Source organism: Bubalus kerabau, chromosome 6 (genome assembly GCF_029407905.1).
Source record: "Bubalus kerabau isolate K-KA32 ecotype Philippines breed swamp buffalo chromosome 6, PCC_UOA_SB_1v2, whole genome shotgun sequence".
NCBI classification, from domain to species: Eukaryota; Metazoa; Chordata; class Mammalia; order Artiodactyla; family Bovidae; genus Bubalus; species Bubalus kerabau.
Window position 1 is genome coordinate 24,462,397 of NC_073629.1, and position 27,461 is coordinate 24,489,857.

A 27,461-nucleotide genomic window follows, 5' to 3' on the forward strand; every position below is an offset into this window, starting at 1 on the left:
ACCAGGGAAACTGGTTCAGAGAGGCACAAGCTCTTCCAGCTAGTGGATTGGTGAATGGGTCACATCACTGAAACTGCTGGAAACACAGCGGGCCCAGATGATGAAGAGGATGCCGAGCTAGCAAGTTTGGACTTTGTGCCTGTGTGGCTGAATGCCAGCACTGTAGATGGGTGCAGCAATCTTTCTACCCCCAATGCATGTCTACACAGCATTGTAATTCAACTATACCTCAATAATATTACTAATAAAAAGAGGGTGTGTGTGGAGTGGGAGGCTGGGGTCAAATGGAAGACAAAATCATGGGAGTGGGGACTTAAGTGAGAGGCCGGTGTGAATGAATTATCTATGCAGAGATTGACATCTCCAAGAATGCTGAGGATTGAGGGTGGAAAGGAAGGCAACCATCGCTGTGCTCCTGTATTCATGAACAAGAGCAATGGAGCAAGACTGATGATTGACTGCAAGGACGAAAGGCACTGAGTGGCCCAGACTGATGATATGTGCTTGTAGAGAATGGGACTGTTGAGAGGAAGGAGAGGAAAAATACTTTGGCAGCATCACTGAAAAGCAAAAGGTTATGCTATGCTATGTTGCTTCAGTCGTATGAGTATCGAAACTCATACTAGAGATCATCATACTAAGTAGGTTGTCACTTATATGTGAAATTTAACAAATAATGTACATGAACTTATATACAAAACAGAAATAGACCTGCAGACATAGACCTGCAATCCAACTCTTTGCAACCCTACGGACTGTAGCCCTCCAGGCTCCTCTGTCTATGGGATTCTCCAGGCAAGAATACTGAAGTGGGTTGCCATGACCTTCTATGCCTGTTCCAAGCACTGCAGTACCTAAAGTACTGGTGGCCAGGGTGGGGTGCATAGGGTGAAAAGCAAAGAACGCAACTACCATGTGAGAGCTGCAGTCTGAGACCAAGAAAGAAGCAAAGGGCATTTTTAGGGGAAAAAAAAATATCGGCAATAAGGAATTTTCAGTGGGTGATAGAACTTTGCCAGTGGCTCAGTGGAAGGACATGGGGTGACAGAGCAAAGTGGGAGGTTGCATTAGAGCATTAAAACACCAAGATGCATGGAGGCAAGAATCTAAAGATGACAGAAGACCTAGGAGACTTGGGCTTCTGGGGGCACCTGGCAGGTCTCTGTCTTCAGGGAAATGAAGTTGCCTCTGTCTTCCCTGAAGCAAGAACCACTCTGGCTCCTCTCTCTGCCTTCCACAGAGTCATATTACACAGAGGGATTAACTGAGCAAAGTGATGAGTGAGTGCATGATTCTTATAAATGACAGAGGAAGATCAGGGCCATGAGAGAAGAGTGGAGAGGCAGAGACTCATTGGAAGATCAGATGAAAGGCACCTTTTTATTGCAAAGTAGAAGACGAACATGGAAAGAGTCAAATCTGGAGTGAAATGACATGATTAAGTCCCCAACCTGCTATTCACTAGCTGTAGGTCTTTGAGAAAGCCACGTCACATGTCCACAGGTCACTAGCTTCATCACTAAAGTAGACCTTTCCTCTTCAGGAGATACCGTGTTTCAAATGACGATCATCTCTTCAGGGCTCTGGTTCTTTTATGGCAGCACTTACTGCATTGAACTTGGAAACTGTATAGAGCTATGATAGAGCGACTGAAAACAGGAGCCGTAGAGCAGGCTCCATATCCTCTCTAATAGCCCTTTGCCTGTGTGCCAGGGCCTACTCTCAACTACTTAAAGGGCTTCTGTGAAAAGATTCATCCCCTTTGATTTTGAAAGATTTTTCTTTTTATTTCAATACATTAAAATACTGGGTTGGGACTTCCCTGGTGGTACAGAGAATAAGAATCCGCCTGCTAATGCAGGGGACATGGGTTTGATCCCTGGTCTGGGAAAATCCCACATGCTGTGGAGCCTGCTTGCCACAACTACTGAAGCCTGTGTACCTTTAGAGCCCATTATCTGCAACAAGAGAAGCCACGGCAATGAGAAGCCCACGTGCTGCAACAAAGAGTAGCCCCTGTTCACCACAACTAGAGAAAGCCCCCCAGCAGCGATGAATACCCAGTGCCACCAAAAAATAAATAAGTGAATGCATTTTTTTACTTTTAAAAATTGGGTTGACCAAAAAGTCCATTTGGGGTTTCCATAACATCTTACAGAAAAACCTGAACGAAATATTTGGCCATCGCAATAATAACAGGTCACTAGAGCTTCCTGGACTGCCAAGTGAGAGTAATTCAGACAAGGGTTCGAGGCAGACCAGGTGGGGGTACCCTAGGATGTGTTACAAGGAGCACCATGGCCTCCTGAGGTGGCTGAGCATAACCAAGGCTCCACAAGAGCCCAAGAAAAGGAGGGTTCAGTGCCACCCTTTCCCACACATGCCCAGAAGCAGGGCAGCTATGTACATGTTGGAGAGATGATGTTTTTCTTTGACTCGCCCATATTCTAAATGAAGACCTTTTGCCTAGTTCTAGAAGCCACAGAGCCTCGATAAGCAGGGGCAGGGCTTCCGGAGGCAGGAGTCTCCGGGATCTATAAAGCCCAAACCAACACCTCTGGGCATCTCCCCTGAGGACTGTGAATTGCTGGCTTTCTGCTCGCTCCTCCAAAAATGCAGCGGCTGTTGACTCCAGTGAGACAGGTGTTGCAAGTGAAGAGAGTGATGCAAGAAGCTTCCCTCCTGCCTGCCCGCCTTCTCCCAGCAGCCCACCCCAGGTGAGCCTCACTGGTCCCCAGGACTGCACGGGTTACTCTTTGAGAAGCGGTGAGGAACCAGTAAAAGAGAGGCATGAGGGCTCATTAGAATCCCAGTCAAAAGTTGACAAGTCTTGGGCACAGCCTTAGATAAGCAAGTTAACCTCTCAAGGTCTCAGTTACCTCATCTCTAAACAGACAGCCCAGGTCTGTTTACAGAATTCCAGGATATCAAACCTCTGCCCCTGCTGATGTCAGCAACACGTTTTACTCCCCTAGAGGCACAAAGCAGTAGAAATATCAGTGCCAGGGCCCACGGCATCCTCCTCCCTGGCACTGTTTTCACCTTTCACCCAAGTCCTGCTGAGACCTTCAGGATGCTGTTTCAACTGCAGTGTTAGTAAAACCAGCTGCTACAAGTCACTGCAGCCAGATTCAGAATGGACTGAGGATAAGAAGGTGTTTCTCCGCTCTCTGATTTAAGGAAAGGGGAACATGAGTGTAAAAGATCAGAGTTTGCCTGTGTGTGTGCAATGTGCTTGTGCCCAGGAGCACACACACACTCCTTTCCTTGGTAAACATTCTCCCAGTTTGGCCCAAGTACTCGCAGTCTCCCAGCATTGATGTCACACAGCAACCACTAACACCCTAGGGTCCCTAAACTATCCACTGTACTTTAGGGCTAGCCTTTTCTTACCTCCCATCCCTACATCAAGTTCCTTGGATAGATTTTTAAAATTTATTTACTCCTTTATTTATTGCTGCACTGTGTCTTTTTCTTGTTGACTGCACTGGGTCTTCATTGCTGGGTGTGGGCTTTCTCTAGTTGGGGTGAGTGGAGTCTACTCTCTAGTTTCGGTGAGTGGGCTTTTCATTGTGGGGCTTCTCTTCTGGTGGAGCATGTGCTGCAAATACAGGCTTCAGTATTTGCAGCACAAAGCTCAGTAGTTGTGGCACATGGGCTTATTTGCTCCATGGCATGTGGAATCCTCCTGGACCACATGTGTCCCCTGAATTGGGAGGCAGATTCTTCACCATTGGACCACCAGGGAAGTTCCCGCGTGTGCTTGCTAAGTAGCTTCAGTCATGTCTGGCTGTTTGTGACCCTATGAACTAAAGCACACCAGGCTCCTCTGTCCATGGGGTTCTCCAGGCAAGAAAACTGCAGTAGGTTGCCAAGCCTTCCTCCAGGGGATCTTCCCAACCCAGGGATCGAACCCGTGTCTCTTACATCTCTTGCATTGGCAGGTGGGCTCTTTACCACTAGTTCCACGTGGAAACCCCTCCATGAATGTTTAGAAAAACACCTTTGGTCCAGGGTCTTCCCTCGCTGGGTACCAAGGGAACCTGGGTGTGTGGATGTGTCTGGTAGGAGGTGACACTCCCTAGCCTTTTTATTTTCTTCATGACTCCCCACCTTTCTCCATGCTCTCCTCCACCCCCTGCATACAGGCCAAATGTCCCTTAATTTAACCTGGTTTTGCATTTGTGAGGAAGGGATTGACGTATATTTGCTTGTTTCAATAAGCAATCATTGGCTGCCTTTCAGGAGACAGATCTCAGTCCTCAGCAGCCTGCCCCAGTTCTGACATCCTGGGTTCAAACACTTGGAATCAGGGTTCACATTTCCCTTTTAGTGTGCATATGGTTCATCCCATTTTCCATGGCCTGATGGGTATTAAGAGTGCTCCTTATGACTCTCCTTTTCTCTGTGTGTCTGTTCCCTCTAGCCCAACCTCCGTCGGCTCTAAATCTACCAGAAGGACTGCTCCATAACCCGGAGGGCTTCACCACCTTTAAAATTAAGGGAGAACTGTGCCCTCCACTTCACGGCTCCCCACCTGCTTTTCTCATGTGTTATCCCCCTGCTCCCCTTCACTCTGTGCTCCAGGTATCCTCACCTGTTCAATCACCACCTGCTATGGCACTGCCTCTGTAGCCCCCCTGCCAATTCTTCATCAGCAGAAACTCGACTCACGCATCAAGGTTGACTTCAGATCTAGTCCCTTCCTTGAAACCATTCCTGATCCTCCCCCACACAGATCTCTGCTTCCTTTGAACTCCTGTAGGTTTTTCTGTGACCTTTAGCACATTCTGACTCTCAGCTGGGTTACATAGTATGTATGTGCTTATCTCATTCCTCCCACTGGTTGAGGAGGCTCCCAAGAACCTTGACCTCCTTTCTTCCCATTCCCTTCACCCCCACAGCCCTCCATGGCACAGAGCCTAGCATGTAATAACTAATTTTGAAACACAAAAGAAGCAAGAGGGAATAAAGAAATAAAAGTTTGATGCATGTTCTTGAACCAAGCAACACCAGAACAAAACCAGTTTTAAACTAAACAAAGCTATTGTTTGCTTTTTAATTATTTATTTTTTAAAAAATTTTTATTGGAGTATAGTTGTTATGCTGTGTTAATTTTTGCTGTACAGCAAAGTGAATTGGCTATATGCATACATGTATACCCTCTTTTTTGGATTTCCTTCCCATTTAGGTCACCATAGAGTATTGAATAGAGTTTCCCGTGGTATACAGTAGGTTCTCATTAATTATCTATTTAATACATAGTTTTAGTGCTGTCAATCCCAATCTCCCGACTCATCCCATGCCTCCTTTCCTCCTTGGTATCCATATATTGTTCTCTATGTTTGTGTCTTTATAGTGTTCTTTTTTATTGGAGTATAATTGCTTTACAATGTTGAGTAAGTTTCTGCTGTACAATGAAGTGAATCAGCTATATGTATACATATATCCCCTCCCTCTTGAACCTCTTTCTCACCCCGCTCCATCCCACCCCTCTAGGTCATCACAGAGTGCAGAGCTGAGCTCCCTGTGCTAAACAGCACATTCCCACTAGCTAGCTATTATACACATGGTAGTGTATGTGTTGATCCTAATCTCTCAGTTTGTCTCAGCCTTCCTTCCCCCAACCCTCTACTGTGTCCACAAGCCCGTTCTCTATAAATATTCAGTTCAGTTCAGTTCACTCAGTCGTGTCCGACTCTGCGACCCCATGAACTGCAGCACACCAGGCCTCCCTGTCTGTCACCAACTCCCGGAGCCTACCCAACTCATGTCCGTTGAGTCGGTGATGCCATCCAACCATCTCATCCCCTGTCATCCCCTTCTCCTCCTGCCCTCAATCTTTCCCAGCATCAGGGTCTTTACTCAGCAGCTAAAAGGAATGAAATAAGGTCATTTGTAGAGATGTGGATGGACCTATGGTCTGTTATACAGAGTGAATTAAATCAGAAAGAGAACAACAAATATTGTATATTAATGCATACATATATGTATTATCATTTAGAGAAAGTACACGATTAGATGGATACTCTTAACTCCTGTACTCTTATGTTTCTGGAAACGTCTACATCTTTTCTTCAAGGCTCTGGAATCCATTTCCAAGTAATAATCTCTTACAAAGACAGTTACAAAAGTTACCAAGAGACTTATTCTTGGAACCTTTCCTTGATACTTGAGATTTCTCACTGGGGAGAGGAATGGAGTGAGCTTAGAGAAGACAGAGAGAGAATGAGGATGAGGGGAAATCCAGTCAAGCACAGGACTGAGATCTGGCTAGCTATTAGTTCCTAGTACTGGGAGCTCCTCCACAAACATTTGAGAGTATAGACTCCACTTATTTGAGTGGCACCAAATAAATAGGGCAGAGAACTAAACTTCAATCTTCCCTTGTCCGATAGGAATAAGCATTTATCACTTAGACTCACTCTCTTGTGATCACATGATCTACTTTTTGCCTCCCAGCAGTCCTTCAAAATGACCTCTGTTATAGAAGAACTGGCATTAAGAGAAGCCCTGAGTCCTAAGGATGATGGATGGATACATTCCATCTGAACTACAATTTCTGTGGCATAGAGCTAAACTGATAAGCCTGCAGAGCCATCGTATCACTTCCACCATCAGGAATTCTGTAGCCAGATGCAAGTCAAAGGAACCTGGCGGCACTCATGAATGAAAGGACAGAATATTTCTTTAAAAAAAAAAAAAGATTTATGCATTTATTGGCGGCACGGGGTCTTCATTGCTGCTCTCAGGCTTTCTTTAGTTGTGGTGAGTGGGGTCTATTCTTCTCTGCAGCGAGCAAGGCTCTGATTGCGGTGGCTTCTCTTGTTGCGGAGCACAAGCTCCAGGGAACTGGAGCTTCAATAGTCGCAGCCTGTGGGCTCAGTAACTTCCATTCCTGGGCTCTAGAGCACAAGCTCAGTAGTTAGGCACTGGCTTAGTTGCTGGGCAGCAGGAAGGATACTCCCGGAGCAAGGACCAAACCCATGTTTCCTGCATTGGCAGGTGGATTCTTATCCACTGGGCCACAAGGGAAGACCCAGGGCAGAATATTTCTAACACATGAGAGACTAAGAAGTTACCCTGGGCATAACACTTCACCAATGTTTGCCTTGCTTTCAACATCTGGAAAATTAAGAATATTTCTAAAGTAACCAGCTTTCAGGTACTTTTATATGGAACAAATGGAAGATGTGCTTGGTGAGCTCTTTACTGCTAGCTATAAAGAGAAATTCCAGATCTCCAGGTGGATTAGGAATCCAGATTGAAAAGAGGTGGTGGGTCCAGGAAAGAAAGTTTATCTCTTCCCTCCTTACTGATACTTTCTCCACTTTTTCTCTGCTTCCATTTAGAATTGCCCTTGGAACTTCCCTGGAGGTTCAGTGGTTAAGACTCTGCTTTCCAAGGCAGAGGGTGTGAGTTTGATTCCTGGTCGGGGCACTAAGGTCCCACATGCCACAGGGTATAGGCAAAAATTAAAAAGAAAAAATAGAATTTCCCTGTCAGCCTTCTATATTCCCACAGCCTTTGCTTGTTCCACATGTATTTAGCCATAAAAATACCAAAGGGACAGTTACCAAGGATAAAAGGGTAAATTAAACAGAAAAAATACAGCAATTCTAAATTTGTATTCATCTGATAAAAATAGAACAATCCTAAATTTGTATCTATCTCATATCTTCAAAATATATTTTTAAAAATGAATGAAATGATTGCTGTATTGTCTTTTAAGGAAACTAGCTAGAGACCATTTACGGAATTTTTATTGTGTTCTCTGTTACAGTTTTTCTACAGTTCCAGCTGTCCCCTTGGCCAAAACAGATACTTGGCCAAAAGATGTGGGTATTCTTGCCATGGAGGTCTACTTTCCAGCCCAATACGTGGACCAAACAGAGCTGGAGAAGTTTAACAAAGTGGAGGCAGGGAGGTACACCGTGGGCTTGGGCCAGACCCAGATGGGCTTCTGCTCAGTCCAGGAGGACGTCAACTCCCTGTGCCTGACGGTGGTGCAACAGCTGATGGAGCGCACGCAGCTCCCCTGGGACTCTGTGGGCCGCCTGGAAGTGGGCACTGAGACCATCATCGATAAGTCCAAGGCTGTCAAAACAGTGCTCATGGAGCTCTTCCAGGATTCAGGCAACACTGACATTGAGGGCATAGATACCACCAATGCCTGCTACGGCGGCACTGCCTCCCTCTTCAATGCTGCCAACTGGATGGAATCCAGCTCCTGGGATGGTATGTGCTGCCAGAGGCCTTATGTAAGAAGGGAGCTGGGGTAGATGCTGAAGCCTCAGTTTTGCTTCTCTGTTCCCCGGGTAGGTTCATCCACCAAAGAAAGGACATATCACACACACAGCTGTTGTGATCATCCAACAACCACAGTGACATCAGCCCCTCAGACTTGGATGGTTTCGTACAGTTACTCAGGGAGCATGTTCACATAGCTATTCACTGAGTGTTCATCACACCCTAGAAAGTGGATGTCATACCTGTTTTATGGATAAAAACATGGAGAATCTAATAATTTACATGTCGTGTGTGGCAGGAGCAAGAAACCAAACCAAATTCAGTGTATTTCCCACTTCAGTGTTCCTGTTTCTTTAAGGTTTCTCTTAAGTCTCTAAGGGACAAAGAGATTGGTGATGTTAAAAGATTTAAACAAGTGTAGGTGTTAAGGAGAAAGCACCTGGTAAAAATAGACCCAAAGAATCACAGGATAGACTATGACACAGGGTATTTCTACCCTCTCCCCCTCGCCTGGTTCCTAGGAGACTTAGAAACCTAGCTTTATCAATAACCAATGACAAGTCCCTTAACCTCTGCGAGACTCGGAGGTTTTATTTGCCTACCTGCTTTCCAGGGCTGATAGGATTAAACATGGTATTAATGGAGATGTGAAAAAACAGTTCCTGGACAGACAAGGCCCTCCATTTACTAAGTTGGAAACTAGAACTTAAAATTTTAGAAACCAAAATAAGCATTAATTTAAAAATTAATTATGAAATCTTGATGTTGGTGGGGACCTTAGAGATTATCTAATCCAGTACTCCTCATAGAGGCCAAGAAGAGTTTAAGGGTTTTTCTCTGTTCTTGCAGCAAGGCAGTGCAATTCCACACACCCATTCAGTGTTTTTCCGATTGCCCTGCATGGCCTCACCATTAACAGTTCCATTGGTTTGCGATGTTCCAGACTCTACATCCTCAAATCTGTCCTTATAGTGCTCTTGCTTGGTATTTGTATTATTACTTCTCCAGCAACCCCACTACCAACACTACCAATATGTTAAACCAAGCATTAGGTTAGAGAATACAAATTAAAGGGACACTCACCAGCCTTTAGTGAAGAATCAGAGGCTATATTTGGGGGCATTATCAGCTTTAAGCATGTCATTTCAAACGAATAGATTCTGCTGAATGGTTGGGTATTCCACAGGAGAGGGCTGCAAATGCATCCTTCTTTAATCTGTTATCTTCTTGGGAAAAATACTAAACAAACATTATGAAGTGAATTGTTAGTCTGTACTTTCACAAGAAGCATATTTAAGTTTGAGCCTAATGGCAACCTCCAAGACCAGACAAGGCCAGTGTAGATGTGATTTCTGCTTCTGAACTGGCCAACCATCCACCTGGGACCTTTCAAAGGAAGCAGGTGGTTCTGGAGCTCACCAAGAAGTTTTGAACCACTCCAAAGAGACAGCAGGGTATGAGGGAAGGAAAGAGTGGTACTGGCTTGAACTGCCTGAGAGACCTCATTTTTCCTTGCCTTTTATTATGAAGGTAAATGAAACCTACAGCGTATATGTATATATGTGTGTGTGTACATAGATAGACAAAAGGGTTCAAAGTAAAGAAAAAATTTCTTTTGACACCCCATTACCGACTTCCAGAATTTAATCCTCATAGTTTCCATGGATTTTTTCAGAAATTTTCTATGTATGTACCTGTAAGCCTATACTTATCTATTCATTTTTTAACATTGCACACATTATTCCTCATCTTTACTATGTCTTAGAGGTTATTCTATAGATATCTCTAGATACATATAAGGTCTACCTCATTCTTTTAAAAGACATTATAAATTCTATTGATCGGTACACCAAACCTTAGTTCCATATAGATGGATATTTAGATTGTTGTATATTTTTTGCAATTATTATAAAAAGTGTTAATATTTAAGACAGCTTTGCATGCTCATAACTGTATGTTGTAAGAATAGATTCCTAGAAGTGGAATTGCAGGATTGTTTAATTAAAAAGTTTGATAGAATGTGCCAAATTGCTCTTCAAAAAGTACTAATATATTGTTGGAATGTACTGACTTCAAACTTTCTAATCTTTGTCAGCTTAATAAGTAAAGTATAGTATCACTGATTTTCCTTTTATTATAAGAGAATTTTGATATTTTTATGATGTTTATTGGCCATTTTCCTATTATATACCTTTCTGATGAGACATTTATCTATGAAGGAAAATAATTTTTTGTTGGCTGTATTATAAATACATCCCCAGTTTGTCTTTTGTATTTCTGATAGAAGGTTTTCATTTTTAGATAATCAAATTCACTGGTCTCTTCCTTAATGGCTTGTATTAATAAATACTCTTCTAGAGTTTCCAAATTTTATATAACATATTAATTTTGCTTATATATATTATGTTTGCTTATTATATATTTATCTTATACTTTTATGTATTATTTTTATATTCATATATATAAAATTGGGGAGAAAAAATACTGTTTTTTTGGTGTGGTTAAACAGTCTTAACAGAAAATTCTTGGGTTTCAGCAAATTTGGGTTGGAATTCTGACTAAATCCTTATCCCATCATCTATTAGCTGTGTGACTTTAGGCAAGCGACTTAAGTTCTCTGGGCCCCAATTCCTTTGTCTATAAAGAGGAGATAACTGTTTCTGACAGGTTAGGTAGAATACTAAAAGTACTGCCATGTCTTTTCCACATACCCACGTTTAGGAGCAAGTAGTACTAAATGAAGAAATAACAAATAATACTCGACAACAATTATTTATTGAATAATCATCTGCCTATTATAGAAGTAGTTTCATTGATCATCTACATTAAATGTGGTTGCTGCTGCTGCTGCTAAGTCGCTTCAGTCGTGTCCGACTCTGTGTGACCCCACAGAGGGCAGCCCACCAGCCTCCCCGATCCCTGGGATTCTCCAGGCAAGAACACTGGAGTGGGTTGCCATTTCCTTCTCCCATGCATGAAAGTAAAAAGTGAAAGTGAAGTCGCTCAGTTGTGTCCAACTCTTCGCGACTCCATAGACTGCAGCCTACCAGGCTCCTCTGTCCATGGGATTTTCCAGGCAAGAGTACTGGAGTGGGGTGCCATTGCCTTCTGAACATGAATTCTTCTCACAAAGAAAGTGGTACTCGATTTTTCAAAGCACCTTGTTTACGATCCAGTCAGAACTGAGTTTGAATACAAAATTTCATATTCACTAAATGGGTGACCTTAGACAAATTACCTGAATTCTCTGGAAGGCAATGTCGTCCTCTACAAATGTGGACATTACCTGACTCAATGGATTGTTTAAAGGATTGTTTGAGGATAACTGGTGTCTAGGATTTCAAATATTAGTTTCCTTTCCATCCTTTGGCCTTCTGTGATTTGGAAAGAATATCCGCTATAGCACTACAAAGAGTACAAACCTAAAAAGTGCTGATTTATGAATTTTTTGTTGAATAGATGAGGAATTTTTACAGCCTGAGTCAGAGAACACTGAGTTTTGTGTCATTTATACTTCACTAGAGTGTGAGTTTCACGTGGGCAGGAATTTTTATTTTGGTTCAGTGATGTATTGCCAGGACCTAAAATTGTGCCTGGCATAGAGGAGACTTTCACTGTACTGGAGATTTGGCAGTAATAATAATTATTTCTTTTCTCTTTACAGGTCGCTATGCACTGGTGGTCTGTGGGGACATCGCAGTCTACCCCAGTGGTAACGCTCGCCCCACAGGCGGGGCTGGAGCTGTGGCAATGCTGGTTGGGCCCGAGGCCCCTCTGGTCCTCGAGAGAGGTTCGTAGTACCCTGTACAGTGAGCACGGCACCCGGGGACTGCATGGCATGGCCAGATGCTTAGCTCTTAGTACACTGTACAGTGAGCACGGCACCCGGGGACTGCATGGCATGGCCAGATGCTTAGCTCTTAGTACCCTGTACAGTAAGCACGGCACCCGGGGACTGCATGGCATGGCCAGATGCTTAGCTCTTAGTACCCTGTACAGTAAGCACGGCACCCGGGGACTGCATGGCATGGCCAGATGCTTAGCTCTTAGCTCTTAATTCCCAACTGGAATATTCAGGGCTGAAGTATGGACTTAAGGATGAAAGTGCTTGCCTTCAAAAGACTAGACTGGGGAGCAGAGGGCAGGGAGAAAGGGAAGAGAAGGATCAGCAAGGTGGCTTCATCTATACCATCACACATCAGGATAATGGTGTTTGGATTGAATGGCATTTGTGCTGCTGACTAGGACCCTTTGGGAGCTAAACTGACCACTGAAAATGAAAGAAAATAATTGGATATAAAGTAAGAGCTTTCCTTTGAGACTTTTGGAGTCTGTTCCAGATTTCTTTAAGCCCATATAGGTGTGGAAATAGAAATATACATCTCACTTATAAAAAGGCATTCATCTAATTAACTCCCTTTGAACACCTGAGGGATAATCAGTAGGCCTTGGACTTAGGGCATGATACAGATAAAGACCAGGGGGGCTGCTTGTACAGGGATTTCCCACCCTCTCTGCTCAATGTGGGCTGCACTGTGCAGTTTCTGAATCCCTTTGTGTGCCTCACCAGGGCTTAGAGGAACCCACATGGAGAATGTGTATGACTTCTACAAACCAGATGTGACTTCAGAGTACCCACTGGTGGATGGGAAGCTCTCCATCCAGTGCTACTTAAGGGCCCTGGACAAATGCTACGCATTCTACCGTCAAAAGATCGAGAAACAGTGGAAGCAAGGTATGGGGCTCAGAGGGCCGAAGTCACGGACTCTACTTACATGAAGCTGAGGGCTTCATGTGTCCTAAACTCTTAAGACAAGGACTCTTTTCTCCTCTGCAAATGATCTCAAGAGAATTATTTCACATCTTCTTCTTACATGCTTTCCTGGGTCTAGGCTGAAGTCCCTTTGGAAGTCATCCAAAGTCAAATATGAAATTGCCTTTAACTTGAACTGAGTGAAAGAAAGTAAACAACCCTAAGCCACAGCTGAAGCCTGAGGTGTCAGCCACCCAGGGAGGTAGTGTGTGAGTCAGAGTGACCATGTCTTGTGGATGCTAGGATTCATTTCTGTTGAAGTCAGGAGTGATTTGACTCAGTTTATAGTTTGCCACCTTTTAAAGTCTGATTGATGTTGAAAATTCTTACCTATATTTTCAATATACTTAAGTGTTATCAGTAATTTTCTTTCTCTGCATGGTAGCTTTGCAAGTTAATTTTATTTTTACCTTTAGTTTCTGAAGTTTTCTGCTAAAAAAGTATGTGCCGATTTCATAATCAGATAAGAAACAAATCTTTTTTTAAAAATACAGAGAAACTTACCTACCTTAAAAAATAAATAAATAAAAAGGGTTCTTACCTATTTGGCTATGCCTAGCTGGGTGTCTGAAAAAGGCAGGTTTCAGCGTGGGAAAAGGCATGCGCTGAAGCGTCAGAGCACGGATGCTCTAGGGGTGGCCTAAAGCATCTTGGCCCTTTCCACTGCGCTGGGTGGGATGCAGTTTGCCCCCATGAGAAAGGAGTCAACTTAGACTTCTCAGCCTCTGCCCACCCATTGTAAAATTTCTACTGGCTAATTGGTCGTTCAGATGGTAAAGAGTCCACCTGCAATGCAGGAGACTTAACCCGTGGGTCGGGAAGATTCCCTGGAAAAGGAAATGGCAACCCACTCCAGTATTCTGGCCTGGGAAATCCCATGGACAGCTGAGCCTGCCGGGCTCCATGGGGTTCCAAAGAGTTGGACATGACTTAGCAATTAAACCACTACAATTGCTCTGGCACCCTCTGAACTCATGACATTTTAATTTTACCCCTCATTCTCATATGGAATTTGATCAACGCTGCTTTGAATCTCAGCACCAAACTGTAAACTTCCTAAGGGCAGAGAGTGCATTGCTTTTCCCTTTGGAGTGAAAGAAGGTCTGGAGTGTAGAGACAGAGACACTGGAACCTAAAGCCAAAATCAGCTGTTTTCAATCTGAGTGACCTCAGACATGTAACTTAGCTTCGTATTTTGGAGACCCTGTTTTCTCCTCTGGAAAATAGAGAAAATAATACAATATGAGGTTGAGTTGAGGAATTATCTGTCACAGAAGTTGGCAATGGCAGACAGGAAGAAAACATTTATTTCTTTTCCTTTTTTATGAGTAGTGTGCATGCAAAGTCACTTCAGTCCTGTCCGAATCTTTGCAACCCTGTGGACTATAGCCTGCCAGGCTCCTCTGTCCATGGGGATTCTCCAGGCAAGAATACTGGAGTGGGTTGCTGAGCCCTCCTCCAGGGGATCTTCCTGACCCAGGGATTGAACCCACATCTCTTACATCTCCATGTTAGCAGGCAGGTTCTTTACCACTAGCACCACCTGGGAAAGTGCTTAGTAAAATGCTTGTAAAATGAACAAACTGTGTGTTCACTGAAGGTAGGAGTGCGTTCTCTGGGAGGCCTTAGCACACACGGCATCCTTGCTTTCATACTTCTTCTTCCAGCGGGCATCGATCGGCCTTTCACTCTCGATGATGTGCAGTATATGATTTTTCACACGCCGTTCTGCAAGTTAGTCCAGAAATCCCTGGCCCGCCTGATGTTCAATGACTTCCTGTTGGCCAGTGGTGACACACAGGCTGGCATCTACAAGGGCTTGGAGGCCTTCAGGTGGGTGCTCTTCAGGAGGGGCCTAGAGGCTCCGGAGGGGTGAGAACCAAGGGGCTTCCTCAGGCCTCGAACCTGGACGACTAGTCACTCCTGTGAGGTAAAAACAACAATCCTCTAACATAGTAGAAATGACATCAAGTCCTCGTGTGGGTTACGGGGTTATTGTCTACATAAGAACCTCACCTTTTATCTTAGGGAGCAGAGGGACCCTGCTGGCACCTGTCAATCAGGTGACTAGAAAGTTTCAGAGAATAAGAAAAAGGGAAACGGAGTGTGCCTACATCATTCGGGCAATAAACATGTTATGAATATCAACTGTGTGTCAGGCATCATACGAAACTCTAGGGACATAAAAGTGGGTGTGACTCCATGCTCCCTGCCTAGAGGATATCACAGTCTGTACAGAAACACCTAGAAGCAAATAATCACAGTGCAGGATGGCAACCTGGGGAAGGTCTGGTCTCATTCTCACTTGCCATTGCCTTAAAGAATGTCTAACTTGTTGCCTCCACCCCCTTATCTATGAAAAAAGGATAGTCCTGCATACTTCCCCTCCTTAGATGTCAATAAAGCAGGGAGAATGCTGTTTATTGATGCAATACTCCAAGGCATTTAGAAAAAAAGAAACCAACACAAAGAAATCTCACTGGGAAGGGAATCTTTCCCTTTCTTCTTGGTATCTTCTCATTTCAAGTTTTAGAGTATTCTACCAACATCTGTCCCCATTTCTAACTACTACTGCTAACCCTGCTATTAACTAACCAAAACAGCAAAGTTAGTACAAACACTACTTCTAAGACTTGCCCCATGGAAAAAATTTTAACATATACCAAAAATAATAGGCTAATATTCTTAATATATGAAAGTTTCATCAGTAATAAGATAAACCCACTAAATAGAAGATATGGACAAGAAATTTCCTCAGGGAAGAAATGCACATATGCAAATTTTTAAATGTGCATGCCCATTAGTAATGTATATAAACAATGTTTTCTTTATGTGCGTGCTTAGTCACTCAGTGTGTCTGACTCTTTGCAACACCATGGACTGTGGCCCATCAGGCACCTCTGTCTCTGGGGATTCTCCAGGCAAGAATACTGGAGTGGGTTGCCATTTCTTTCTCCAGGGGATCTTTCCAACCCAGGGATTGAACCTGGGTCTCCTGCATTTCAAGCAGATTCTTTACCAACTGAGCTAGGACGGAAGCCCAATGTTTTCTTTACATAGCCTTTAAAAAATTTGAATACCCAGACTTAAGGCTATGAGAAAATGAGCAATAGTGGATGGATTTGGGGAAGTAATAGGGAAACACGAATCAAAAGGCTTAAAGATGTTTATAACTTTGGCTCAGTAATTTCACCTGTTTATAAGAACATGTAGTTATTTCTCAAAAAAAAAAAAAAAAAAAAAAAACCTACCACATGACCCAGCAATTTCACTCCTGGGTATACATTTGGAAAAAAAAATTTTTTTAAAAGATACCTGCACTCTGATGTTCAGATCAGTATTATTGACAATTGCCAAGATGTGGAAGCAACCCGTGTCCATCAATAGATAAACAATTGAAGAAGATGTGGTTTAGATATACAGTGGATTACTACTCCATCAGCTAGATATCGGGCTTTCCTGGTGGTTCAGCAGTAAAGAATCTGCCTGAAATGCAGGAGACACCAGAGACGCAGGTTCCATCCCTGGGTCAGAAGATCCCCTGGAGGAGGGCATGGCAACCCATTCCAGTGTTCTTGCCTGGAGAATCCCCATGGACAGAGGAGCCTGGTGGGCTACAGTCCATGGGGTCACAAAGAGTCGGACACAACTGAGTGCCTGAGCACAGACAGATATCAGTAGTACACTCCAATAGATAAACAATGATATAAAATAGGCTACAAGGATGTATTGTTCAACATGGGGAATATAGCCAACATTTTGTAATAACTGTAAATGGACAATAACTTTTCAAAATTGCATAAAAAAGGTTTTAATGGAGAAAAAATGTTTGTTTCATGAAAAAAAATAACATGTAGCTATTCACTGCTTCAGCTAATGAGGATAGAAATGGGGAGTTTGGTTAAAGAGGGGTACATCCTATCACGGTCTATTCTGCAGTCTTTAAAAATAATGCTAAAGGAGATGATTTGATATAGAGAAAATTAGTTAAGAAGCATGCTAAACAGAATGGATAGCATGGTTTTATTTTTCAACAGACTATAAAAGTTGGAATGGATTCCATAAGAAAACTATGACTGATGCTCTCTCTCTCTCAGCGGCCAGACTATTAGTGATGCTTCCTCTGTATTTTCTGTATTTCCGAATATTCTATAATAAAAACATGTGTTCCAAAGTCTTCTCTCCAGTAGCAGTTATACTTTCTGCTTGCTGCCTTCTTCCTTCATGTGGCTTCTCATATGGCCTGTTTCTTTGGCTGCCTCACAGGGGACTAAAGCTGGAAGACACCTACACCAATAAGGATGTAGATAAAGCATTTCTAAAAGCCTCTCTGAACATGTTCAATAAGAAAACCAAGAACTCCCTCTACCTCTCCACGTACAATGGGAATATGTACACCTCATCCCTATATGGATGCCTGGCCTCACTTCTGGCCCAGTGAGTACTGCATCTGTCCCTACCTCCTCTTAAATCTGGCCTCTGGTCTGAAGGGTCAACCAAGTTTCATTCCTTTACTCGTACAGAATTTTTTCAAAAAGGAAAGAAGGAAGGAAGGAAAATGAAAGAAATGTATTTCAAAGGTGTATGTGTAGGTAGATCAACCATCAGTATTAAACAGTGGTTCCCTGGTGGCTCAGATGGTAAAGAATTTGCCTGCAATGCAGGAGACCCAGATGTGATCTTTGGGGAGGGAAGAATCCCCTGGAGAAGGGGATGTCTACTCACTCCAGTATCTTTGCCTGGAGAACTCCACGGACAGAACAACCTGGGAGGCTAGAGTCCTTGGGTTTGCAAAGAGTCGGACATGACTAACACTTTTTCCAAACTGAAATGCATGTATCATGCCAGCAGGTGTGCAAGATCTATTTGGATACATCAATAGGAGAATTTTTATGCATATTTTTATCTCATCCATTTAAAATGTCTGTACTCAGTAAAGCATTGTGATTAAGAGAGTCTAGTTTTCAAACCCACAATTTATGTTCAAATCTCTTTACCACTTACTAACTTTGACCTTGGAAAAATGACTATTATGGTCCTCATTTTTCCCAACTATAAAATTTGTGTAATAACAATACCTACCATCTAAAATTTTGATGAATGTTAAATGTCAAAAGCAATTAAAACAGTAAAAGCTCAGCAGGTGCCCCAGTGTTAGTTTTTATTTTTATAGATATTCAATTTTGTGGAGTTTATAAGGAAATACTTATAATATAGTACATGTATATAACATAAGAAAAAAGAATATATACATGTATGATTGGACTTGTTCAGATTATTACTAACAAGGAGATAATTTAAAAATTTACAACTGCTGAAACATTGCCAGTCAACATGGGAGCCTTGAGGTGAATCCGGTGGTCTGACACCTACTTGGAGGTAACTTCAGAGTTCACTGAATTCGTCTTGTCTTCATGGGTAGGGAAAAGTTCCTTTTATATCCCAGAAATTCTGTTGTGCTCACTGTGACTTCTGTATCTTGGATTTTAGCTGTTCTCCTCTTGGCGAGTTTTCTTCCTTTTGGGCCTACTCCCAGGATCTTCCAAAACTCCCTCTTTGTGCAGAGTGCCCAGAGCCCATTTCTAGTTGCAAGGGGCTGACTAGATCAGTGGTTTATTTGCAGAGCAGAATATAACGCTGATGTGTTTTTCTGGGCTTTGATTTCTCTCCCTGCAGTCACTCTGCCCAAGACTTGGCTGGCTCCAGGATCGGTGCCTTCTCTTATGGCTCTGGTTTGGCAGCAAGTTTCTTTTCTTTCCGGGTGTCCCAGGATGCTTCTCCGGGTGAGTCCAGTCTTTTGTTCAGGCACTTCTGGCCAGTTTCATCTGGTAAAAGAAACCATTTTCTGCTTCACCACTACTAAAGTTCCCATCTTGACAGAATTATGTTGTGACTAAGAACAAAGGAAAGCCCTGAAGGGATTTAAGCAATGGAATAAGTTTGTCTATTTTATGTATTCGAAGTACTTCCCTGGCTACTGATTAGAGACTAGATTGTTGAGGAACAAATGTGAATATGGGGAAACCAGTTAGTTTGTTTCAACAAATAGTCTAGGCAAGAGGTAGTCATGGTTTGATTACAACTGGTTAAAGAGAAGTTGATGGGTTTGAGATATCCAGTAAACATGTGCTGATTATTTTATGATGGCTGTAATCAAGGGCGTACATCAAAATACTAAATGGGATACACCTTGGCTAAATGAAGGTCTGCCTTAGTTTTGCTAACGCTGTGTTTGATGATCTTGATCATTTCTTGACATTCTAAGCCATACACTGAGCACTTTTCCTTGGAGCATGAGCTCCCACGGAGCTGACTCTATACTGGACTTGTGATTGGTAGCAGTGATGACAATGATGTAAGTTTATGGGTCTTGCTTTTGCTTCCCAGGCTCCCCGCTGGAGAAGCTGGTATCCAGTACATCAGACCTGCAGAAACGTCTTGCCTCCCGGAAGCGTGTGTCTCCTGAGGAGTTCACAGAAATAATGAACCAAAGAGAACAATACTACCACAAGAGTAAGAAAAAAAAGGTGGAAAGAGAGGAGGAAAAAGCAATTTTTCTCAGCTTCTATGCCCGTAGCTGAGTGTCAGGAGTTCACCAGAAGTCTAGAATATAGCACGTGAGAGTGATGATTTCTATGATATATGATTGGGAAAAAGGGTTGTTTGGTGCATAGGGGGACAAACTGAGTGGGGAAGCAGAAGGCAGAGTTGGGAAGAGGTAGGAGGCAGTATGTGGCTTCCCAGTACAAAATATAGATAGCCACCCAAAACAGGATACATACTGGACAGTGAAGTCCCAGGGAAGCCAGGTGTATGGTCTTTGAAAATACTGATGGTATCTAAGCAATGGTTGAAAATGCCCAGACTTTGGAGCCAGAAATCCAAGTCTAAACTGACTTGTGACACTTGCCTTCTATTTTTGAGAAAATTATTGAACTTTTTTGAGTTGCTTCCTTTCTGAAACCGTACCAAATTTGCAGGATTGCCAGAGATTAATTAATTAATTAATTAATGATGTTATCGGCAAATACTACTGTTTCTTTCCAATTGCTCCCTTTCCTTACCAAATATAAAACAAAACACTGCCCCCAAAAAGCAACAAAGGAAAAGTAAACCAAAGCTAAATTTAAGACTGGGGAAACCAAATGGTGATTTTAAAACCAGGGTAACCATATTTTTTCAAGCAAAACTTGGGACCCATGATTTGCACTGAAAAGAAGACTGAAGTTATGGAACTGAGAATGTTCCAAAAAAACCCATAAACTTAGTAATTAGTCAGTTTTTATCTGGAACCAGGGACAAAATAAAAATAAGGCCTCTGAAATGAATGTTAATGGACAAAGCTTTAAAATACTACAGAGAATCAGAATTGGAAAACTCAGGGCTAGGAAGGAAGTGTCTATTAGAAAACAGGATGCTCTGGGGTGCCCCTCAAGCTCAGTGCCTTCGGTAGAAGGACATGATGACGATTTCAATGGAAGAAGGGCCTGTTTACTGTAGGAAAGCTGCATATCCTATAATAAAATTTCTAGTCAACAAGTCTTAGGTACTAGCCACAGGACAGCTGCTTCTGGTTCTTCTGCTAGCCCAGAGTTCTGCTGGGTGTAGACAAGGCGACCTCACCACCCCTTGCAGCACAATCAGGAGAGTGCCACATGAAGCTCTAGTTACCATTTTCTCTTCCTCAGCCCCATAGAGCCCTTTGTGAATACTGCCTCCCTTCTGGTTCCACAGTGAATTTCTCACCACCTGGTGATAAGAACAGCCTTTTCCCAGGCACTTGGTACCTGGAGCGAGTGGATGAGCTGTATCGCCGGAAGTACGCCCGGCGTCCCGTCTAAAGGTGGTGAGTGAAATTTTCGAGTGTTAGTGGTTTAAAGTTTTTCTTCAACAGATGCAATTCTTTCTTTTTCACTTCTTGTGTATTTTTATTGGGAGTGTAATTGCTTTACAATGTTGTGCTAGTTTCTGCTGTATAACAAAGTGAATCAGCTCTATCTATACATATATCCCCTCCCTCTTAGACCTTCCTCCCACCTGCCACCCCGATTCCACCCATCTAGGTCATCACAGAGCATCTAGCTGAGTCCCCTGTGTTATATAACAGATAGAATTCTGAAAGCATAAAAGCCAGAGAGTTTTAAAAAAATATATTCACAACCTAAATGTTGAGAGTAATGTTTTATTTGGTGGGAATTTGTAAGACTTCAAGTCCGGGAGTCAGCATCTCAAGTAACTGAGAGAGCTGCTGGGAGGAAATGAGGGGGGTGGGCACTAGGTTATATAGAAATTTTATAACGAAAAGTAGGTAGTGTGAACTTCAAAAGATTATTGCTAATTGAAGGAAACCAGATATCCCAAGTTAAGGAACTTGGCACTTTTCCGACTTTTCTGGCTTTTCAGCATATGGGAAGATGCAAGAGTATGGGCTCACTGAAATCATTCCTTTGACATACACCTCAGCTATCTAGGGCTAGATATCACAAGATTTCCCAAGTTTCCTCAGGGCTCACATTAGAGGGCTGCAGTCTCTGACACTGTGACATCCTTTGTTTACCCATATGACAGGCAACATTCCATTTATCAATAGCTTTCAAAATGACCAGAGGTGGGGAGTTTGCACCATGATGACCAAATAGAACTCTCGGGGCTCTTTGCCTACAAAAGGCAAACGCTGGGGGAGGGGCATGTCCTTAAATCTTGAATCTGAAAAAAGAGTCAACTTGTTTATCCGATCTCCTCCTGATAAGAAGGTTGGTAGAATTAGAAGCTTGATAGAAACAAAATTAGCATCTGTAAAGGGAAGTGGGCTGTGAACCTGAAACTGTGGAACTCAGTACTCCAAAGGGGCAGGTCAGTTCAGCTCAGTTCAGCTCAGTTCAGTCTCTCAGTCGTGTCCTACTCTTTGTGACCCCATGAATCGCAGCATGCCAGGCCTCCTTGTCCATCACCATCTCCCAGAGTTCACTCAGACTCACGTCCATTGAGTCAGTGATGCCATCCAGCCATCTCATCCTCTATTGTCCCCTTTTCCTCCTGCCCCCAATTCCTCCCAGCATCAGAGTCTTTTCCAATGAGTCAACTCTTCGCATGAGGTGGCCAAAGTACTGGAGTTTCAACTTTAGCATCATTCCTTCCAAAGAACACCCAGGGCTGATCTCCTTTAGAATGGAATGGTTGGATCTCCTTGCAATCCAAGGGACTCTCAAGAGTCTTCTCCAACATCACAGTTCAAAAGCATCAATTCTTTGGGGCTCAGCTTTCTTCACAGTCCAACTCTCGCATCCATACATGACTACTGGAAAAACCATAGCCTTGACTAAATGGACCTTTGTTGGCAAAGTAATGTCCCAAAGGAGCAAGTCAGTAACAAAGGTGAATAGCATCAGAGAAGGCACACACCAGTGTGTTGGAGACAGGTTCATAAGGTAACAGATGCTGGGGATTCTGGAAGAGCCAGCTGGAGAGAGCCTTAGGCTAAGGGGCTGTGAGCAATCCCTCCTTCGTGCGATTTCTTCTGGGGGGAAGCAGTGAGATTTGGGGAGAAAGTGGGGAAGGGTGTGAGGAGAGAAGAGTTTGATGGAGGAGGATTGAGTCAGGAAGAGAACTAAGAGAATTCTTTATGGTACATTTTAAAGGAAAATCAAAGAGTGGGAATTAGAATCCTGTAGTTCACCTACCCAGGAATCTGCCTTCAGTTTATCTTCCAAACTGGTGAGATAAGCAGAATGGAAGAGCAAGAAGCAATTTCTTTTGTGCAAAATGTTTTTCTGGTTTTTAAATTTTTCCCCCTACTTTGGGATATGAAGGGGGAAGACTAAAAAGGCTTGCCAAGGTCAGGGTAGGGAGCAGGGAAAGAGAAGGAAGTCCCAAGTAAATGAGATACCCAGATAAAAAAGGGAACTGCAGGTAAGGTAGGTCCTCTGTTCATTCCCAACCACTGGCAGCATTCTGGCCCCTGTGGGACAGTTCAAGTGTGGCCTAAGATGTTACGGGCGAGGCAGGTGGGCAAAGGGGCTGACAGGCCAGGCAGTAGGCTCCACAAGCAGACTCTTCAGACTTTGGCCCTAGCTGGGAGTCAACTGTTTGCCTCTCTGTTGTATGTTTGTAATATGATTCTTAAGGGCAAGTCAGTGGCAAAGAGGGAGTCATTAACTATATCAAGCTAGTTCAGTCAACAAAAACAGAGAGAGAGGGGAGAAAGAGAGAGACAACTGGGAGTTTTCAAGGGAGAGTTTCCAAAGGTTCCCTCTGTCTCCTGGTCCACAAGGCTGTGAAAGTCGCTCAGTTGTGTCTGACTCTTTGCAACCCCATGGACTGTACAGTCCATGGAATTGTCCAGGCCAGAATACTGGAGCCGGTAGCCTTTCCCTTTTCCAGGGGATCTTCCCAACGCAGGTCTCCTGCATTGCAGGAAGATTCTTTACCAGCTGAGCCACAAGGGAAGCCCAAGAATACTGGAGTGGGTAGCCTATCCCTTCTCCAGCAGATCTTCCCAACCCAGGGATTGAACCGGGGTCTCCTGCATTGCAGGCGGATTCTTTACCAACTGAGCTGTTAGGGAAGGCCAGTCTACAGGCAGCATTGCATCTATGAAGATAAAAGCTGGGGCTCATCCTTGTCTCACAGGAACAATGAGCCTACACCATGAGATGTTAGCTGAAACACAGATTTTATGTCAGCATGATGCTCTGTGGAGCTCTGGCTCTGCACTGCCCAGTCTGCTCTCCCTTCACAGACAGGACATGTCATGGGGACCCTGCCCATCTTGCAACCTTGGCTCCTGGGGCATTGGGCTCAGGGCACTCAGGTATCTAGGTTTGTTGCTAGAGGGTGTTGACTTAAAAAATAGCTACAACCTAAAAGTTGAGAGTTACATTTTATTCAGTGGGAATTTTGGGTACTTCAAGTGAAGGAGACAGCATCTCAAGTAAAGCTGAGGGAACCACTCTGAGGAGGTGAGAGAGGAGCCAGATTATGTAGATGTGTTTTAAAACAAAGGGCAACAGCCGGAACATCAAGAGATTATTGTTAGAAGAAACCAGATACCCCAAGTTAAGGAATTTAGCACTTTTCTGTGCGTTGTTGTTGTTGCTGTTCAGCCACTCAGTAGTGTCCTACTCTTTTGCGACCCATGGACTGCAGTATGCCAGGCATCCCTGTCCTTCACCATCTCCCGGAGCTTGCTCAAATTCATGTCCATTGTGTCCGTGATGCCACCCAACCATCTCATCCTCTGTTGTCCCCTTCTCCTCCTGCCTTCAGTCTTTCCCAGAATCAGGGTCTTTTCAAATGAGTCAGCTCTTTGCATCGGGTAGCCAAAGTATTGGAGCTTCAGCATCAGTCCTTCCAATGAATATTCAGGACTGATTTCCTTTAGGATTGACTGGTTTGATCTCCTTGCAGTCCAAGGGACTCTAAGGAGTCCTCTCCAACACCACAGTTCAAAAGCATCAATCCTTTGGCGCTCAGCCCTCTTTATGGTCCAACGTTCATATCCACATGTGACTATTGGAAAAACCATAGCTTTGATGATACTGACCTTTGTTAGCAAAGTAATGTCTCTACTTTTTAATATGCTGTCTAGGTTGCTCATAGCTTTTCTTCCAAGGAGCAAGCGTCTTTTAATTTCATAGCTGCAATCACCATCTGCAATGATTTTGGAACCCAAGAAAATAAAGTCTCTTATTGTTTCTATTGTTTCCCCATTTATTTACCATGAAATGATGGGACCAGATGCCATAATCTTTGTTTTTTGAATGTCGAGTTTTAAGCCAACTTTTTCACTCTCCTCTTTCACGTTCATCAAGAGGCTCATTAGTTCCTCTTCGTTTTCTGCCATAAGGGTGGTGTCATCTGCATATATGAGGTTACTGATATTTCTCCCGGCAGTCTTGATTCCAGCTTGTGCTTCATCCAGCCCAATATTTTGCATGATGTACTCAACATATAAGTTAAATAAGCAGGGTGACAGTATACAGCCTTGACATTCTCCTTTCCCTATTTGGAACCAGTCTGTTGTTCCATGTCCCATTCTAACTGTGGCTTCTTGACCTGCATACAGGTTTCTCAGGAGTCAGGTAAAGTGGTCTGGTATTCCCATCTCTTTAAGAATTTCCCACAGTTTGTTGTGATCCACGCAGTAAAGGGCTTTAGTGTAGTCAATGAAACAGAAGTAGATGTTTTTTCTGGAATTCTCTTGCTTTTCTATGATGCAACAGATGTTGGCAATTTGATCTCTGGTTCCTCTGCCTTTTCTAAATTCAGCTTCAATATCTGGAAGTTCTTGGTTCACATACTGTTGAAGCCTTGCTTGGAGAATTTTGAGCATTACTTTGCTAGCGCGTGAGATGAGTGCAATTGTGTGGTAGTTTGAACATTCTTTGGCATTGCCTTTCTTTGGGATCAGGATGAAACTGACCTTTTCCAGTCCTGTGGCCACTGCTGTTTTCCAAATTTCCAAATTTCCAAACTGGCATATTGAGTGCCTCACTTTCACAGCATCATCTTTTAGGATTTGAAATAGCTCAACTGGACCTCCATCACCTCCACTAGCTTTGTTTGTAGTGATGCTTCCTAAGGCCCATTTGACTTTGTACTCCAGGATGTCTGGCTCTAGGTGAGTGATCACACCATTGTGGTTATCTGGGTCATTAAGATCTTTTTTTATATAGTTCTTCTGTGTATTCTTGCCACCTTTTCTTAATATCTTCTGCTTGTTAGGTCCATACCATTTCTGTCCTTTTTTGTGCCCATCTTTGCATGAAATGTTCCCTTGGTATCTGTAATTATTTTGAAGAGATCTCTAGTCTTTCCCATTCTATTGTTTCTGTGTATGGGAAGATGCAAGAGTCCGGGCTTACTGAGATCACTGCTTTCATATGCATCTCAGATATTTGAGGCCTGTATCCTGTGTTTTCACATCCTGAGTGCCTCAGGGCTCCTTGTAGGCTTCCCCTGATGTCTGCCAGGTATTCTTCTCCTTCTTGAGTGCCCTGGAAGGCTGGAATCGCTGATGACTGTGACATCCTTGCTTATTGATGTGGGAGGAAATGCTCCATTCCACAAGGGGCAGTGGAACACCCAGACCTAGGGATGCAGTTTAGGAGAGCCCGCCTTGGGCAAGGAGCAGATGTGGGAATGGAATTGCCCAGGGTGAGACTCGTGATTGATGTCCTTCTTTTGTTTCTTTAAACTTTACAGATACGTGGAGAGTTTCCTGGGAAAAGTGCTACAGAACGTCTGCCCTCTTTCAACTGTATAAAGCCCCCACTCTTAGCTGGTAAATAGATTGTGCTGGACACAGCAGCCTTGTAAACACTGGCCCCATAGAGTGAGGGGCCATCCTGAATGGGTCCTTCTGCCTTTCCCTGCTGCAATCACTGTCATGGGCTTGCAGAGCCCTCTCTGAAGAGGTGGCGGGACAGAGGAGAGACTCAGCCTTGAATCACAGACTGAAAGTGTGGCGGGTCCATTGTCTCCTTCAAGATTCAGATAACTCGCCTCTCTTTGTTATAGCTTTGTCATTATTGTTATTATTACATTTCCGTGCTGGTATGTCTTTGTTTCTTAGGGTTTTCTGTGAATTTCTAAATTCCATGTTTGGTACTAAGCGAAAATAACAATTAAAAAGCAAAGAAGCAGAGACTGCCTCCTGTGTTTCTTGGAAACTAGGACTCAAACAGTGCATCAGCTGTCATGACTCCAGACTCTGAGGCCTCACTCTCCACACGCACCCCACAGCGGCGAGCTTGCTGAGCACTCCCCTCACACCCTCCCTCTCGCCCTTTCAATTCCATTCGCTGAGAGGTGCAGGCTGAAACACAACCTCCACTCCCAGCTTCCTTACCTAATCTAAAGACACCTTACTGGGGACTTCCCTGGTGGTCCAGTGGCCAAAAAACTCTATGCTCTCAGTATAGGGGGCCCGGGCTCAATCCCTGTTCAGGGGGACTAGATCCCAACTGCTGCAACTGAGAGTTCCCAGGCCATGCGGCAACAGAGTCCGAAAATCCCTCTGCCCCTACCAAGACCCAGCACAGCCAAATAAATAAAGACACCTCACAGAGCCAGCAGACAAGAAGACAAGGGCCAAAAAAAAAAAAAAAAAGAAAACAAGGGCCAGAGTTGACTTTAGGAGCTGAGGATCAAAGTCCCTTGGTCTCATGCCTTGACAGTGTTTTCTGCACAAATAAACACAGGTCAGAGGTTAATAGGTTACATTTTTGGCTCCTCCAGCCAAGAAAAAAAAAAAAAAAATTTCAATACCTAGCAGGAAATTTTTCCATTAGAGGATCTTTTGTCTCCCTTGAGTTGGAATACTGCTTCATCTAGACTCTTTTTGTAAAATAGCAATGGCTTGGGACTGAGGGGATGGAGCTGAGAAGGGGAACGGGAG

General features: G+C 43.5%; 1 protein-coding gene across 1 annotated transcript; it reads left to right on the top strand.

Moving 5' to 3' along the window:
* The first annotated feature begins 2,613 nt into the window (after positions 1-2,613).
* Positions 2,614-26,708, top strand: HMGCS2 (3-hydroxy-3-methylglutaryl-CoA synthase 2). Its single transcript, XM_055586861.1, has 10 exons — positions 2,614-2,717; positions 7,784-8,238; positions 11,915-12,040; positions 12,821-12,985; positions 14,731-14,896; positions 17,330-17,500; positions 18,740-18,846; positions 19,451-19,576; positions 20,798-20,909; positions 26,267-26,708. Exons 1-9 carry the CDS (start codon positions 2,614-2,616, stop codon positions 20,902-20,904), a joined length of 1,527 nt encoding a protein of 508 aa, XP_055442836.1. The 3' UTR covers positions 20,905-20,909; positions 26,267-26,708.
* The last annotated feature ends 753 nt before the right edge of the window (positions 26,709-27,461 follow it).